General features: G+C 44.3%; 1 protein-coding gene across 2 annotated transcripts in view; it reads left to right on the forward strand.

Moving 5' to 3' along the window:
• Positions 1-17,578, forward strand: part of Itga6 (integrin subunit alpha 6) — a 66,133-nt gene that overhangs the window by 35,977 nt on the left and 12,578 nt on the right. For both annotated transcript variants that reach the window (XM_040745567.1, XM_040745568.1), the window contains exons 6-20: positions 642-852; positions 1,503-1,696; positions 1,827-1,915; positions 3,060-3,178; positions 8,412-8,510; positions 8,750-8,811; positions 12,822-12,982; positions 13,134-13,277; positions 14,281-14,396; positions 14,494-14,683; positions 14,764-14,847; positions 14,953-15,032; positions 15,185-15,262; positions 15,350-15,452; positions 16,566-16,739. In XM_040745567.1, the coding sequence (XP_040601501.1) occupies positions 642-852; positions 1,503-1,696; positions 1,827-1,915; positions 3,060-3,178; positions 8,412-8,510; positions 8,750-8,811; positions 12,822-12,982; positions 13,134-13,277; positions 14,281-14,396; positions 14,494-14,683; positions 14,764-14,847; positions 14,953-15,032; positions 15,185-15,262; positions 15,350-15,452; positions 16,566-16,739 (1,904 nt within the window). The remainder of the gene's footprint in view (positions 1-641; positions 853-1,502; positions 1,697-1,826; positions 1,916-3,059; positions 3,179-8,411; positions 8,511-8,749; positions 8,812-12,821; positions 12,983-13,133; positions 13,278-14,280; positions 14,397-14,493; positions 14,684-14,763; positions 14,848-14,952; positions 15,033-15,184; positions 15,263-15,349; positions 15,453-16,565; positions 16,740-17,578) is intronic.

Here is a 17,578-nt window from a genome sequence, read left to right on the forward strand (position 1 = left end):
TCAGTGTTTGTAACCTGAAAGGCTACTTCATGCATGATAATTGAACATTCCAATGTTGCCTACCCTTTGAACAATATGTAACTGATCCAAATGGCAGTTGACTCATCACTATTGTTGATGTGAGGTTCTCAAATAACAAGCAAACCATGCATTTTTTGTTTGTTTGTTTGTTTTTGCATGCTTATGTCTGAGAATTTAGTTGGTTCAAAGTAATAAGAAGCTACCTAGGGCATGTTAGTAGTATCAACATTTGTTCTTACCTGACTGCCGACTAGACTGACACCGTATAGGTGCTGTTCATGTAAACTGCTGGTCAGTGCAGAACCCTGTAACATGCACTCAGTGATGAGCACATGGTACAGAATTCCCAGGCGACTTCGGTATCTGGCTCACTCTTTCTTTGCCATAGTTTGAACACTTCACAGGTCAAGCTATGCAAACACTAAGAAAGTAGCACAGAATTGTTCTTTGGAAGTCTCAGTGTCCATCGAGAGCAGTAAAATAGCTGTGGCACTCTGCCCTTCTGTCAGTCCTGTAGAAAAATTGTGGAAGGAGATTGGAGGGCCAGGAGGGAGAGCTGTGGGTGTCCCTCCAGAAGTACAGGACTGATGTAAGAAACTGACTGCGTTTTGTTTTTCTAGGCTTTTCACTGGACTCAGGGAAGGGTATTGTTTCTAAAGATGACATCACTTTTGTATCCGGTGCTCCGAGAGCCAATCACAGTGGGGCTGTAGTTTTGCTAAAAAGAGACATGAAGTCCGCGCATCTTCTCCCCGAGCACATATTTGATGGAGAAGGCTTGGCTTCTTCGTTTGGCTATGACGTGGCGGTGGTGGACCTCAACGCTGATGGGTAAGGACGCCTTTGGGGATCCTGTGTGGCTGATCTTGCTGCTGACTGGCTTCTGTAGGTCTAGAGAACTACAGGTTAGTTGGTTCAAAAGTTTACCATCCTGTCACGTTGTCACCGTTGACGCCAGCTGGCGTTCCTTATCCCGGTGCCACAGGAGGACCTTTTAAATGTTACGTTTCGCTTGTGCTTGGGGATCATAGTGTCTTGAGAATTTAAATTTGGAAAAACAAAACTCACACAATGGCGCTAACTACATGACTGTTCTGTGGTTTCTTGGATGCGGGGGCTGTTGGGGCATCCAGAATGTCTGACACAAAGAAGGAAGTGGTGGGTGGTGGGATGCCGTCAGCCTGTAGAGGACTCAGTAGTTCTCAGTGCCAGCTGGAAATAGTAATGGAAGGGCAGACCCTTGTGGCATCCTCCTGTACTGTGTCTCTGCCTTGAGAAACTGCCTTGGAGTTGCTAGCGTCACTGTTTTCCTTGGCTTATTACTGATCTTAAGTATATAAGTTGGTGAGATACAAGTTCTTGATTTGAGGCCCTTTGTATTATATTTGTATGTTCTTGGAGCCTACACTGGTAGTAATTTCCCTGAGCCTGTTGGCATTTCAGACAATGGTTCCCAGCTCTTCCTTTCATTATGTTTTTAGGTGGCAAGACATAGTCATTGGAGCCCCACAGTATTTTGACAGGGATGGTGAAGTTGGGGGTGCAGTGTACATCTACATTAACCAGCAAGGCAAATGGAGTAACGTGAAGCCAGTTCGTCTGAATGGGACCAAAGATTCTATGTTTGGAATTTCGGTGAAAAATATTGGAGATATTAATCAAGATGGCTATCCAGGTAGGTAATAGATTGTGGTATGGCTACCATCATAGATTGGTTGATTGGGTAGCTAATGAGTGTTCATGGCATCTTTGGGACATTGAAGTACTTTTTAAATGATAATGTTTTTTAAATGTGATGTCAACAGATATTGCTGTTGGAGCTCCCTATGATGATCTGGGGAAGGTTTTTATCTATCATGGATCTCCAGCTGGCATAAATACCAAACCAACACAGGTAACCAGATCCCTCTCTACAACAGTGCCAGCATTTTGTCTAGTAATATACTATGTAGGTTTAAGTCAGTTTTCGCCCATATTTCAGTCCCATGTATCCATTAGTATGAATTTTTAATAATTTAACTGTTGTATTTTATGTGCATTGGCATTTTGCTTTGCATGTATGTCTGTGTGAAGGTGTGAGATCCGCTGGAAGTTATATTGTGGGTATGGGAATTGAACCTGGGTCTTCCAGAAGAGCAGCCAGTGCTCTTAACCACTGAGCCATCTCTTCAGCCCCATACAATAGTATGAGTTTTAAAGACATTTACTTTTAATTGTGTGTGTGTGTGTGTGTGTGTGTGTGTGAAGTGACCCAATATGTCACAGGAAGCTAAAGGTGTCAGATGCCCTGGAACTAGAGTTACTGGTGGTTATGGGTGGTTGGCGTGGGTGCTGGGAACGCTACTGGGATCCTCTGGGAGAGTAGTCCATGCTCTTACCCACTGAACCATCTTTCAAGCCCAGTGTGATTGCAGAGTACCATGGGGAGATGACTTTGACACACTCACATAGACGCAGTGACCTGCTTATTCTAACTGTTAAATGTCTTAGCTAAGTTGGGAAATCAGCGTTACCCAGAATGAGGACTGTTCTGAGCTGGGAGCGGGAGGGGGGCGGGGTGGGGGCCTGTGCTCTGCTTCCTTAGTAGCATCCTTACTAGAATCGAAACTGGGAAAACACAGTAGAAGATCATAATTACCTGGAGAATTGGGACCAAAAGTTCTAACTGGAAAATAAGACTTTTTGGGGGGGGCAGTTAGATTTGATTTTAAACTATACTGACATTTAATAAACATTTATCCTTAGGAATACTGTGTGAATCACATGGATTTTATGAACTGTACGAAGTAACAGATAACTGTACATTTATAATGTAATATGTTTTTTTTTAATAAGAGAACTGAAACTTTGGCTCAAGATCAACTTTTTTGTTTTCATTTCCTCTGCTTGTGTTCCAGGGGTCCCACCCCCCACTTTGTCCATGCTGGGGAAGTGCTGTACCATTGAGCCTTGTCCCTAGCCCTTCTGAGTCTTTCAAAGTGCAGCTAGCCAGCTCATTTAGTGGCTCAGTATTCATCCTAATGCCCTATGTATTCCAGGTTCTTGAGGGCACGTCGCCTTACTTTGGGTATTCAATCGCTGGGAATATGGACCTGGATAAGAATTCCTACCCTGACGTTGCTGTTGGCTCCCTCTCAGACTCAGTAACTATTTTCAGGTGTGTGTTATCTTTGACTTCAGTTAAGCAAGCTCCAAAATGATCTTACACTCATGTTTTGACTTTTTGAGACAAAGGCTTTTTGAATTTGAAAATTTTTCTTTTGATGGGTTATATGTTTAAAAAAAAATTGTGTAAAATCTTGCTAATGTTGAGCTAATTTGGAGTGAAAATGTGTCAGAATTAATGGAAGGTTTTGCTTCCTATGTGTATCTCTCTCAAGCCTTTTGTGAGAGGCTTGGGGAGGGCTTCCCAGCGCTCGGCTGGCAGTACTGGCCAGCTGTAGTGATCCTCCTGTAATCCCAGCCCGGGAAGGATCCTGAAGCCAGCTAGCTAGTGAGGGAGACTACCTGTGGGTATCTCCGGAAGGCCCTGCCTCAAGGACTCTCTGGCGTCACTCAGAGTCAACCTTGGTCCTCCGCATGTAGGGTCACCTACACATGTGCACAGCACACACACATACACACAAAAGAAGCAAGACAGGCTTTTAAAAGGCAGTGGTGAGCACCCTTGTATGGGTCATTTCCTGACAGTACGTGTCTGAGGCATGTCTCTGGTGTGGGCTCCACAGCCAGCTCCTTACACTGGTCTCTGAAATCGAAGTTGCTCTGTGCATCTGAATACTTGATTCGGGTTCATGGAGCGACACCCCAACCCCAAGGCTGAAAGGGCTGGGTGGGGGGCTTGGAGCCTCCTTTCCCTGTGTCTCCAATACTCCCGGCAGTCACCATTTTAGAAAGTTTGGTTTTTGAGTAAGATTCTTGGGATTTTGTTGTTGGTGCTTCTACTAACAAGGTTAATTCATTTGCAGAAAATCAAGTTCCTAAATATTGCCCAAATACTCCAGTCTCTCTCAAAACAGTTTAACGGGCTTGGGCAGCACTGATTTAGGATCAATAAAAGACCACAGGCACTACTGTTCCCTAATCTGGTTTGTAAAAGTTTCATGTTTAGCCAGTAGTGGCTCTTGCCTGTAACCCCAGGACTTGGGAGGTTGAGGCCAGCCTGATTTACATGATAAATTCCAGACTAACTAGGGTTACATGTTTTTAAAGTAATATGTAAAAATTAGACCAGCAGGGCTGGAGAGAAGGCTCAGTAATTAAAAGCTCTGGCTGCTTTTCTAGAGGTCTTGAGTTCAATTCTCAGCAACCACATGGTGGATCACAACCATCTGTCGTTTTTTTCTTTTTTTTGTTTTGTTTTTGTTTTTGTTTTTGTTTTTGTTTTTCTTTTGTTAGGCCCACAAGCTGGCTCAGTGGGTCAGGGTAGTTGCCACAAAGCCTAGGGACTTGCTGTCCATACCTGGGTAGAAGAGAATCGACCCTCCCCCCTACATGTTGTCCTTGGACCGCTACATGTGTGCCGCAATATGGCTTAATGGTAGCCTGTTAAAAACATGCTGAAGCCGGGTGGTGGTGGTGGTGGTGGTGGCGGCGGCGGCGGCGGCGGCGGCGCACGCCTTTAATCCCAGCACTCGGGAGGCAGAGGCAGGCAGATCTCTGTGAGTTCCAAGCTGGGCTGGACTGACAGCCTCCAAAACAATACAGAGAAACCCTGTCTCGTAAAAACCAAAAAAAAAAAACCAAAAAAAAACATGCTGAATTAATTTTTAAAATGGATGGAAGATGTGGATAGTGTCTGATTTTTATTAGAAACAATTGATATGGAACATGCATATGAACCTCTATATGATGTTTTTAAGAGAAAAATGAAAGTTCATGGGATACAGGCTAGCAAACATTTACATTAATGCATATATTTTTAGGAAAGTTGTATTTATATTCATTAAGAGGCTATTAAGTACTAAATATGATGAATCTGATACTTGCAAGATAAGTGATGTTACCTTTTGATTTAATTTACATTTCCTTGAAAACAAATAATTTTTGAAAGCCGGGTGTGGTGCTGCAAATTTTTAATCTCTGTGCTCGGGAGGCAGAAGCAGGCAGATGTTTGTGAGTTTGGGGGCGGCCTAGAGAATGAGTTCTAGAACAGTCAAGCCTATGAAGAGAGACCCTGTCTCAAAAAGAAAGAAAGAAAGAAAGAAAGAAAGAAAGAAAGAAAGAAAGAAAGAAAGAAAGAAAGAAAGGAAATGAACTATTTGGTTGATCAGGTTTGGCTTTTTTGTTTTTTGTTTTTTGTTTTTTTTTTTTTTTTTATTTGCTTCATTTCTGAGGCAGGGCCTTGCTCTGTAACCCAGCCTGGCCTGAAACTGAAAGCCCTCCTGAGACTTCTTCCAGATTATAGCAGAACGTCACCACACCTGTTTGGTTTTTGTCTTATTTTGGTTTTGTGCCTTTTAAACTATTTGGCTATAGAGCCACCTTTATTTCTTAAAATGGTTAATAAGATGCAGTGAAACTGTGTGCTGTGGACTTGGTCCTGCCGTTGCCCTGGACCTTCAGGAGAGTGGCAGGTGGAGAGGCAACCTCTTCCTCTAACATACAGTCATCCTCAAACCCCCAGGAGCGGGAAACCCATCACAGGAGACTTTCGTTGTTGTGAGACATGCTCTCATATGCTGCCCAGGCTGGTCTTAAACTTCTCCCCTCAAACAGCTCTGCCCTGAGCCTCCCAGGTACCTTTGAGTAGAGGTGATCACCATACCTGGCTCCCAGGACACTTTCAAAGAGGTGCTTTGATGTAGTGAAAGAAAAAACATTTTCTGGTGCAATAGCAAGATCTGTGAAAGCCATCTCATGCCAAAGTTAGTTATGGGGAGATAGCAAAATAAGCAGAGAAGAGTGTGCCTGAGATGAGCTATCAGTGAGGCCCAAGGAAGAATCCAAATAATTGGACATGTGACAGAGCTCACAGGACCGGTGTCCCATTAAGTGCCGGTTCATGCTGTGGCTACAAGACATCAGTTTCTCAGTGCCATTGCCTTCTGAGCCACCACAGTGGCTTTCTGTGAGGCACAGTGACCCTCCTAGGTAACAAGGTCAATAAGTTTTCTACAAGCACCACCCTTATGTACCAACTCCTCAGTGTGTCAACGTTAACGTGATTGAACATCTGTAAAGGCCACAATATCTGAATTCAGCCCCTGTAGCAAACTTTCCATCGTAAGGGAATTGGGACAGCTCTCAAGTATCAAGAAAGCTTGACTACTCCTACTAAAATCTGGTTACCAAGTTTTTTTCCAGCAGATATCAGAATCTTGTCTTTTGGATGAGTGCTATCTTAATGCCTTTACTTTTCTGTTCTCCTAAGTAGGTCTATAGATTTCACAATCTTGGTAACGAGAAAACCAACTCAGCTTTATTTTACAAATGGAGAACTGAGGTCTGGACTCCGTTGTGCTTTTAAGGCTAGGTCCTGAGTCCTAGGCTTCCTTCCACTGAGTCATGATAGTCCCTCAGAGTAATTAGTAAAAGACTAGTTTAACCCGTGAGGCAGATAAGCCAGTAAGTGCTGCCTTGCGCATGGGAAGACATTTTCCATCATGCTTAATACTGTGTCCCTGTCTGTGTTACTTGTTGAAAAATGGAAATTCAAGAAGACTCAGAGTCAAGTGTGTTCAAATATTTCGAAATGTGTGTATTAACAAATTAATACTATAATGTGTAAAAACCCATATGGCAACTTATTTTAAAATATGTAAATAAGTACAATAATTAAAAAGGTACAAGTTTTTAACTATTTGGGTATGCTTTCAAAACTCAAGTTAAAAATGTGTCTAGTTAGTGTCCTAGCAATCCACAGCTGTCCAAGTGTACCTTAGAAGCAGGAGGATAAATAAAGTCAGCAAGGAAAGCGGAGAAGAGGGGATGTGGGGGTACTTGCCCCCTTACTGGTGCCTGCCTTCCCCATGGATGGGCTCGTGTTCTCTCCAGCTGCCAGCAGATTGATTCCAGAAGGTTGACATAGCTGTCTGGGGTTTGGAAGACATCTTGCTATTAAAAACACCTTCTCCAGGATGTCAGTGTTCACCACAAGCTCACCAAAGTTCTGACTGAATCCTCATGGTCATGAAACTGTATACCCACTCTCAGTCCTGGAGGGGAGCAGGAGAGTTGAGAGGTGAGCCAGCCAGGGCCTCCCCACCATGTCCTCCCACCCCCTGCCAAGCACACAGCCGCCATGTACTGGTGTTCCTCTGGTGTCTTCTCTGTCTGCTCCGGAGTCAGGGAACACATAAGGGGAGAGATGTTTTCTCGTAATGGGCAGAGAGCCAGAGGGTAGACTCAGAGTATTCTTTGTCAGAGTGGGGCACAGAAAATGGGGACTGGTTAAGGGTTTGAGTTTCTGTTTACAGAGATACTGTAAGGCGTGAGAGAGAGAGAGAGAGAGAGAGAGAGAGAGAGAGAGAGAGAGAGAGAGAGAGAGAGAGAGAGAGAGAGAGAGAGAGTTTTTTACTGTGGTACAAGATGGCTTCATACTCATCCTCCTGCCTTAGCCTCTGCTCCTGAACACAATGCTTTGAACACATGTGTTCTTAGACTCTGAGGCTCTGCTTCTGGGGATTTTATCTGTAAGTGAACTCCAGTGTAAACATAGATTTCTGTATGGTGGTGTCACCATGGCCGCTGGTGATGACTGAGTATATAGAAGCCATTACATTGTTACCGTTTAGCATCACTACAGATGAAGGGTAATAAATCACATGTATGTGATAGGAGGAGCCCCCTGAATGGGAAGGAATGAGACATATCTCCACAGAGAACAGTTAACATAAAGTGCTACTTTATTTTTATGTTTGACAGTAGATGATATCTGTAACAGAAACATAAACAGATAGCATGTCTGAAAAGAACATACAAGATTACTTGGGTGTGAGTATTTTATAATGCAGAGAGTATTTTCTTGATGGCATTGCATGCATTAAGTCTAAACCCCCAATCCCCAACAAGATTTCTCTGTGTAGCCCTGGCTATCTTGGAGCTCTGTAGACCAGGCTGGCCTCGAACTCACAGAGATCTGCCTGCCTCTGCCTCCTGAGTGCTAGGATTAAAGTTGTTAAGTGCTGGGATTAAAGGCATATGCCACCACTGTCCAGCAAGTTTACTGGTTTTTAAATATAGTATAGTTTTAAATATTAAGTAGTTTAAGTAGCGTAAGTTTATACCCATTAGTTGTTTGCTTTGTTCCCACAAGAAGAAGTTACACACATTCACTTACCTGTGTTTTTAAAGCTGCTTTGGGCTACTGCAAATACTGCCTCCTATGGGAATGACCCAGATGTTCAAGACAACAAAAGGCTTAGGTTCTTCACTCCTTTTGTCTTCAGATCCCGGCCAGTGATTAACATTCTGAAAACCGTCACAGTGACCCCTAGCAGAATTGACCTCCGCCAGAAATCCCTGTGCGGGTCGCCTAGCGGGATATGGTGAGTTCATTTTGTGGTTCTGGGGGCAGCCTCATTTCTGCTTTATGATGACCCCATTGACCTGAGGGGCCACAGGGAAGGCTGAGGGTGTGCTGGACAAAGGGATGAGATTCTGTTGAGTGAGCATATTACTTACTCATCAGTGGGCAGTGGGGACGTTGGAGGGCTGGGGGACAGGGTGGGAATTTTCCACTGCTACAGTGCCTCTTTTTAAGAAATATGTGTTTGATTTTATGCAGCCTCAAGGTTAAAGCCTGTTTTGAATATACTGCGAAACCCTCTGATTATAATCCTCCAATATGTAAGTGCCTAGTACCTTTAAAAAACAAAAAAAAAAGTTTTCTGTCAGGTTGAATCACAGGAAAACAAAAGTGCAGTAGCCAAAGTGAGCTCATAAACTCTTGTCTAGAGGATAAAGTTTATCAGTGGTCTCCCCTTTAATAGGAGGACACAGCATGGTGAGGGAAGGAAACTCTACACTTGGTCCTCATTTGAATTCTCCAGAGCAGATGGTTTGGGACAGGAAGACTTGGAAAAGCACTTCTCTGCTGTCACAACATCTTCTTCCTGTGCAGTCTTTGCAGAGCACTGAGGGAAATTGGTTGTGCGGTTCTGAGGTGGTGGGTGGCGGTCCCGTGGGAAGACAGCTCTGGGAGCCAAGCACAGCTGCAGCAGCTGGCACACTCGCCAGGTTAATTAGGACCTCCCACAGGGCTCCGGGCCCCTCCCCCAAGCTGGGATCCAAGTACAGGACCCTGAGCATCTGAAGGCTCGTCCAGAGGGCAGAGACCTGGCCATTGCTCCTGGCCTCAACATAGCAAAGGACAAGTCCTTAGCCTTTGAGTTTGCTTTCCTGTCCGTTAAAACAATGCCTCTGAGCTGTTGTCTAGAGTTGTGAAGCTGGTCAATGACAAAACCAGACGGAAGGCACTTTGCCTTTTAAATTATTCTGGTACCCAAAGCAGGATTTCCGTGTGTGTGTGTGTGTGTGTGTGTGTGTGTGTGTGTGTGTGTGTGTGTGTGTGTGTGTGTGTGTATGCGCGCATACTTAGCTTGTTAAAATGAGTGCACGCACATTGTATAAGTGTGTATACATATGTGTGTGGTGGCCAGAAAATCAACTGCAAGTGTTCTCTTTCATTGCTAGCTGTCCTTTGAGATATGTCTCTTGTTGAAAATGAAGTTCATTGCTGTGGCAAAGCTGGCTGGCCAGTGAGCCCCAGGGCTAGGATTATAAGCCTATCCTTGCTTTCTTGACTTTTCATGCAGGTTCTTGGGATCCAAACTGGTGTCCTTGGGATTGTACAGTTGATGCATTGTGGACTGAGCCCTCTCCTCATTTCACTATGCATGGCTTTTTAAAGTCAAAGTCTGGAGACTGAACTGGTCCACATTCCTCATGTTTGTGTGGCACTTTACAAACTGAGCCTTCTACCCAACCCCTTGTTGCATGTTGTTGTTGTTGTTGTTTTGTTTTGTTTTTTTGAAACACGGTTTCTCTGTCTAACCCTGGATGTTCTGGAACTCTGGTGGCCTTGAATTCAGAAATCCGCCTACCTCTGCCTCTCAAGTGCTGGGATTAATGGTGTGCACCACCACCACCACCGGGCTGTTGCTTGGTTTTTCATGATAAGAAAATATACACCGTCCTCACTTAGATGCCAAGCCTTTTATCTGTATTTGTAATGAGTCTGAGAAATGAGAATGAACTGGATTCTTGAGCAAGGAGAAGAAATGAGAAAACATTGACTCTATCTGAGTTGTTTAAGGTCAAATCTCACTGGTATGCTCCTACCACCCCCTGCCTTAATAGACAGAATGACAGACTTTCTCTCCTAGCTTTAGCCCAACGTCGGATGCTCTGTGCACCTTCTTTATAGTATGTAATCACTCCATTACCAAGTGTTTATTGATGGCCTATGATGGGTGGACCTCTTCACCTGGAAGAACTCTTTCATGGTACTTCCTCAGTACTAGGAACTTTAAAACGAAACAAAACAATTTCCACCAAACTGCCTACATTTTAATACTGAGCCTATTGTCGGGCCAGGGTATTTTAACCCGGCAGCCATCCCTTGCTGTGTTGCATGAACATAGATATTTATAATTGAGCCTTAATGAGTATTCTTGGCTTGCCCCTCAGAAGGTCAGCAAAGGTGACCTGCAAGGATTTTAAGATGATGTGAGTTGTCTGGGGGGTTGCAGGAGGTTGGCTTGGGTTTGGTAGATAAACGGTTTTAATGTACCCACACCTTCCTGTGCTTTTGCCACGAGGGGCACCTAGCGTGGGAGCCTTCATCTGATTCATTGTGAAGTTAGCAGGTCACTGATAAATGGATGATGTCAGGGCTGCAGAAAGCCAAAAAGGGCCATTCCGTTTGCCAACTGTGACATTTAAGAGTATTTCAGCACGGATGGAGAAATTGCTATTGAAACTGTCAGCGCTTCTAAATTTTGGTCTTGAATATCTGAATAACGGCGATTTTCATGTTAAAATTACATCACACTGTGTGTACACATGCACACACATCACGCTGTGCATACAGCTGCATGGAGCCGGTTACTCCATTCCATTCATCTGTCCTACATATGATATGTCTATCAAGTGTTCTGGTGCTTGCTAGAGATACATACAGTGGTGAACAAGGGTGATGCCTTAGCTCCTCCACACCGTGGAAGACAGGCAGTCTCAGTGCAGTGGCCTCCAAGGCTTTGGGGACAGAATTTTCTCAGTGGCTCAGGAAGAACTAGAACAAGCTTTCTGGATAAGGCGAAACTCTGAAGAGGAAATAGAGAGGCAGAGCTGGGAGGATAGAGAGGAAGAGCAGGCCGGTGCAGAGGGGGAGGGGCAGTGAGACCTCGCATCTACGCTACTGTATTTCAGGAAGTCTTAGCACTGTCGATACCTCTGCCCCTTGCTGTATGGTTCTGAACCTTCTTCATTTACAGAGAGAACATTAAAACAAACGTTCTCACGGCTAGGGATGAAGGTGGTTCAGTTAGTGCTTGCCTTGTGTGCACAAGTCCTGGTCCAGTCCCAGTGCTGTGTGATTATTAAATACTGGTTCTATTGGAGCATTGTATAAAACCAGGTATGGTGGTGCGTGCCTGTAATCTTAGCACTCAGGAAGCAGGGGCAGGAGGGATCCCTTCAGGTCATCTCTGCTTCATAGCCGGCTCCAGACAGCATGAAATCTGTCTCAAACAGCAAGCTCTCAGAAGGGTTTCTTCCACCCTAGCTTGGATAGTAGGAACGTAAGTTGCTCAATTTTCCACATCTTCTGGAGCGGAGTTTTTTTTTTTTTTTCTCCTGGAGGCTGTTTTCTCTAACCCTCTGTACATGTTCATGCTTTCTTTCCTCTCTGATGGCTTCAGTGAATGTTTAATGAATGTAAGTAATTTAAGTATTGGCCCATGAAAAGCATATTTAGCAGCCTCATCCAGTGACCCACTGAAGAATGCATTCCAGGGTCCAGAAGTGAGCTTCTGATGGTCCAGATCCTGGCCTGCCTCCAAGCTGAGTTAGCAGAGACAGTCAGCAGCAGGCCACCTCTGCTGCAGGCTGGAGACTCACCTATGAAAGCTGTAGGGTGACAAACTGGTTTCCAGCTATGGAGAGAAATGTCAGTCTATCATCTATCTGTCTGTCTGTCAAATTTATCTATCATCTATCCATCCATCCATCCATCCATCCATCCATCCATCCATCCATCCATCCATCCAGTGTTTCAGACAGACTCACATTGTAGCTGAAGTTACCCTTGAATTCTTGGCATTCCTTCCCTTTGCTCCAGGTGCTGGGATCACAGGTCTCTTATCCTGCTCTCAAGGACTTTAGTGTGTGTCCCCCTTGCTTATCAGCACTAAAATGCAAATACCAGTTCGGCTGCCAGAGACTGCTTTCCCAGACACCTTTTCAAATAACAAAGACCTTATGTCATAGAGCCCAGGCTGAAAGAGTACGGTGTTTCCTGTTATCTTTAGTATTCTGTGGGTTCCTGAAATTCAGCCAGAAACTCATTGATTCCTAGCTGCTGCAGAAGGTTCTGGCTTGTTCTCTAGCTCCCCCAGGTGGTCCAGTGAAAGTTTAACTTAAAAAACGGTAACAGCGGTGGGAAGAAATATTGGATTTGAAACTTTGCAGTTCGACAGAAGTTCCCCTACCAGGAAATAATAAAGAGAAGCAACGGTTAGGGAGCCAAGTGCTAGTGTGAGGGATTTAAAATACTGTAGAAGAACTCGTCCCGTCTGTGGTTCCGGGGATGCGCTGGCGCACTTTTAACTTAATACGGTTTGTTCACTTCGACCTAGCGATTTTGGGCATACTTGAAGCTGAAAAAGAAAGAAGAAAGTCTGGGTTGTCATCAAGAGTTCAGTTTCGAAACCAAGGTTCTGAGCCAAAGTATACTCAGGAGCTAACTCTGAACCGGCAGAAGCAGCGGGCGTGCATGGAGGAGATCCTCTGGCTGCAGGTGAGCAAGCGTGTGGCAGTCATGTTGAAGAGGACAGAACTTGGGTGTTTTCGTGATGCTTAGGTTTCTGAACAACAACAATGCGCTGCCCTCGTTTTGGAGGTCGGTCCACATTTGACCACACTCACCCGTGTCACTTCTCGCGTTGCAGGAGAACATCAGAGACAAGCTACGTCCCATTCCCATCACCGCCTCTGTGGAGATCCAGGAGACCAGCTCTCGCCGGCGGGTGAATTCACTTCCCGAAGTTCTTCCTATCTTGAATTCGAACGAAGCCAAGACCGTCCAGACAGATGTAAGGCATCCTGGTTTCTGTTTTGCCAGTGTTTACCATATCTTAATGTGGAAACAAATGCCTCCGAAGGTAATAGAAATTAGGGATTTGCTGTGTAGACCACTTACTTATGGCCAGGTGTGGTGGCGTCGTGTAAGCCTTTAATCCCAGCACTTGGAAGGCAGGGGCAGGATCTCTGTGAGTTCAAGGCTAGTCTGGTCTACACAGCAAGTTCTAGGCCAGTCAGGATTCATGATGAGACCCTATCTGAGAAAAAAAAAAAAACTACTTGTTTCTGTATATGTAATTGCCCTATGAGATGGAATGTGGGAGCAAAGCAGTATTTGTCTTCACTGTACCCCTGAGAACAGCACAGTGTGATAATAATATATATTATTAAAACATTAAACTCAAGGAATAGCAAAGCTTAGCAAAGCAAAAGAAAACTATTCACGATGAAATACTTTAGTGTCTAGTGCAGCTTAGGTCACTGCAGGAAGAAAATGTGTATCCTATGGCCTGCTGGACATGTCATGTAACATGAGATCTGTGTGCCAGGACAGAGTGGAGATTCAAGGTGAGCCTAGAGAAGTATGACTGCTTGACCTTGCGTAGTCGTCATTATTTATTTTGTTTGTTTTGTTTTTCCAGACAGGGTTTCTCTGTGTTGCCCTGGCTGTCCTGGAACTCCCTCTATAGACCAGGCTGGCCTCGAACTCAGCAATCCACCTGCCTCTGCCTCTGCCTCCCGAGTGCTGGGTAAAAACATTAACCACCACTGCCGGGCGGTGGTGGCGCATGCCTTTAATCCCAGCACTCGGGAGGCAGAGGCAGACAGATCGTTGTGAGTTGAGGCCGGGCTGGTCCAACAGCCTCGAAAACAATACAGAGAAACCCTGTCTCGTAAAAACCAAAAAAAAAAAAAAAACATTAACCTGGTGTTTGGCAAAGGAGGGTAAAACACCACAGGGATATGAGATGTGAAGACTTAGAACCTGATCTCTCTGCATTTGGTTCCCTACAGGTACACTTCTTAAAGGAGGGCTGTGGAGACGACAATGTCTGTAACAGCAACCTTAAGCTAGAGTATAAATTCTGTACCCGAGAAGGCAGTCAAGACAAATTCTCTTACCTTCCAATGTAAGAATCATGAGAAGTTACTCTGACCTCTAGACTTTGGTTAGAAGGAGAATGGCACGTGTTGAGACTCTTTGTGGTTTTCTTTCTTTTTTAATAGTCAAAAAGGCATTCCAGAATTAGTCCTAAAAGATCAGAAAGATATAGCTCTGGAGATAACAGTGACCAACGGCCCTTCTGATCCAAGGAATCCCAGGAAAGACGGTGACGACGCTCACGAGGCCAAACTCATTGCGACTTTCCCCGACACTCTCACATACTCGGCATACCGAGAACTGAGGGCTTTCCCTGTAAGTGTCTGAGAAACCAGCCGGGTGGGAAAGAACAAGACCACATGAGCAAACCATGACCCCGTGCCTTTCTGCCCCAGGAGAAGCAACTGAGCTGTGTCGCCAACCAGAATGGCTCCCAAGCGGACTGTGAGCTCGGGAATCCTTTCAAGAGAAATTCCAGTGTAGGTGATGCCTCCACGCGCTCTGTCATAACTGCTCTGAATACCAGTACTGTGCCCAGAGGCCTGGCCCTTGGTAACAGCTGTTTATATGTATTTTTTTTTTAGGTTACTTTTTATCTGGTCTTAAGTACAACCGAGGTCACATTTGACACCACAGATCTGGATATTAATCTGAAGTTGGAAACGTAAGTGTTACTTCAACCTTCCCATTCATACTTATTTCATGAGAACCCCAGAGTCACTGAATGAGCACTGATCTAACTCATAAAAGAAATGTAATTGTAATGAGAAAACTGACTGTTCAAATAAAACCCATTGTTTCCCCTTTCATTTTCAGAACAAGCAATCAAGATAATTTGGCTCCAATTACAGCGAAAGCAAAAGTGGTTATTGAACTGCTTTTATCGGTCTCCGGGTAAGCGTTGTGTTTGGCATAACAAATCAATTTTTGAAAGAACCATTTATAATTCTCTCTAAAACGGGTGTTTTTTTAATTTGACAGAGTCGCTAAACCTTCACAGGTGTATTTTGGAGGTACAGTTGTTGGTGAACAAGCTATGAAATCTGAAGACGAAGTAGGAAGTTTAATAGAGTATGAATTCAGGGTAAGCTAGAGCATCCAATCCTAGATGCAGTCTTGATATGTCATTTTAATGATCAGCACAACAAAACTGACTGGTTGAACATGTTTGCTGGTTTTTAACAGCGAACACTTTATCCTCCCAAGTAGAGAACAGTTGTGACTCAGCAAGGACTTGTGCTTTGGAATCCAACTCTGCTAACCCTTATTAGGGAATTGTAATGTACCTGTAGTGTAGGCACAAAGTAATACTTATTTTTTTTTTTTTTTGCTCAGTCTATAAAGCAAAGATACAGTTTCAAGTAATTTGTAGTTGACCTTAGGATGTGTAATTGGTTTCTTCCTCTGTAAGAAAGTCTTTTCTTCTGATGTTCTTGGCTGAAGGAATGTTCACATTTACTCCCTTTCACAAGCCCAATTTTGGGATGGTGCCAGCAAAGAAAGCAGATGATGGGCTCTCACAGTAGGCAACCAACTGTGACTCTGGGTCCAGTTTAACAAACTTGAACATGGGCTGTGATGTCTGCCTATGATGCAAATGGATTTGGGTCTCCATGGTGCAAATCGAGTTCCTAAAATACTGATGAGCATTGAGGTTAAAACCTGAAATGGCAAGAATAGACTTGACCCAAATCCAGCACACTAAAGAGGCCAGTTCTCTCAAGAAATGCTGACTGTTGTGAGCTCTGTGCAGTCAGGCAGATGAGGTTCTAGAATTGTGTGCTATGATACCCAGGGCCCTGATGGACAAAGCTACTCCGCTCCCAGCACTCGCCCCGAGCTTTCCTGTGGTTCTCCACAGTCTCCCTACATACAGATAGATGAGGAGACTGCTTCATTTTCATGGCAGGGACATTTTTTAGAGCAGGAAATGGGGACCGAAACAGAGACTTTGTCATCTGCCAGGTAGGATGTTCACTGAACAATTTGTCAGTGTGCCTAGGACTTTTCCCTGTGCTTTTGGGAGCATGTCATACCTGCACTGTGGGTTTTGTTAAATGTGATAGTTACCCCTGGGTTGGACTAGCAATCCTTTCTTTTTAGCCTCTCCTTTTTTCTTGTATTTTTTTATGATAAGAATCTTTTAATTTTATCTTAAAAAGATGATATTGTAGCAAAATACATTGTTTTGTGACAGGTGATTAACTTAGGCAAACCTCTTAAAAACCTCGGCACGGCGACCTTGAATATACAGTGGCCCAAGGAAATTAGCAACGGCAAATGGTTGCTTTACTTGGTGAAAGTTGAATCCAAAGGTTTGGAGCAGATCATTTGTGAGCCCCACAGTGAAATAAACTTCCTGAAGCTGAAGGTACGTTGATGGGGTTCCTGCTGCCACCCAGGTGGGAGCTGCTGACTTTTGAGGGGTAAACTTGATTCTGCTGGGGAAACCGCATTGCGCCATTTTGGGTTGTCAACAGTTTTTCTCATTCATAACTGAAGGCTAAGGCTGATGAATGGCCATTATGGAACATCCACTTGTTGAGATGAAGGACATTCTCTGAAGTGTTATGAGCCAATGATTGTGAGGAAAACTAGGAGATTCCTGTGGGGGTGAACCAGCCAACGCAAACTGCAGGAACTGTAGGAGGCCTCTGCACCTTAGCAAATGACCTGGAACACTTTCATTCGCGTTAATAGAAAGTGTTCGCTGAGTCCCTTACTTTGCCAGTACCAGACTAAGCACTCGGTGCTTTCTCTTGACAATTTTGTGAGATAGCTTTTTATTATCTGCCTCTTCACAGAAGAGTGAGTACACGGAGAATCAGAGGCATTAAGTGACCTTCTCAAAGTGACTCAGCTGTGAAGAGATTATAGGTTCTGCATTTAAGCCCCTGCTGATTTCAAAGCTCAACCCTTCTCTCCTGCGGCACCCTTATGTAACTAGGTGACTTGAGTTCCAGTGTTGTGAACAGTTGCATTGTCTGTGGATGACTGTTTCATTTATTATAAATTCTTGGGGGTTTTGCTGTTGTTGGTTGATTGACTAGGGTTTGACTACTTTGTATCCCTAGCTGTCCTAGAACTCACTCTGTAGGTCAGGATGGCCTCGAACTCAGAAATCTGTCTGCCTCGGCCTCCTGAGTGCAGGGATTAAAGGTGTGTACCACTGTGCCCAGCTTGGTTATTTATTTTTAAGGCAGATCTTAT

The sequence above is a fragment of the Mesocricetus auratus genome, unplaced genomic scaffold, assembly GCF_017639785.1.
Source record: "Mesocricetus auratus isolate SY011 unplaced genomic scaffold, BCM_Maur_2.0 Super-Scaffold_100004, whole genome shotgun sequence".
Taxonomy (NCBI): domain Eukaryota; kingdom Metazoa; phylum Chordata; class Mammalia; order Rodentia; family Cricetidae; genus Mesocricetus; species Mesocricetus auratus.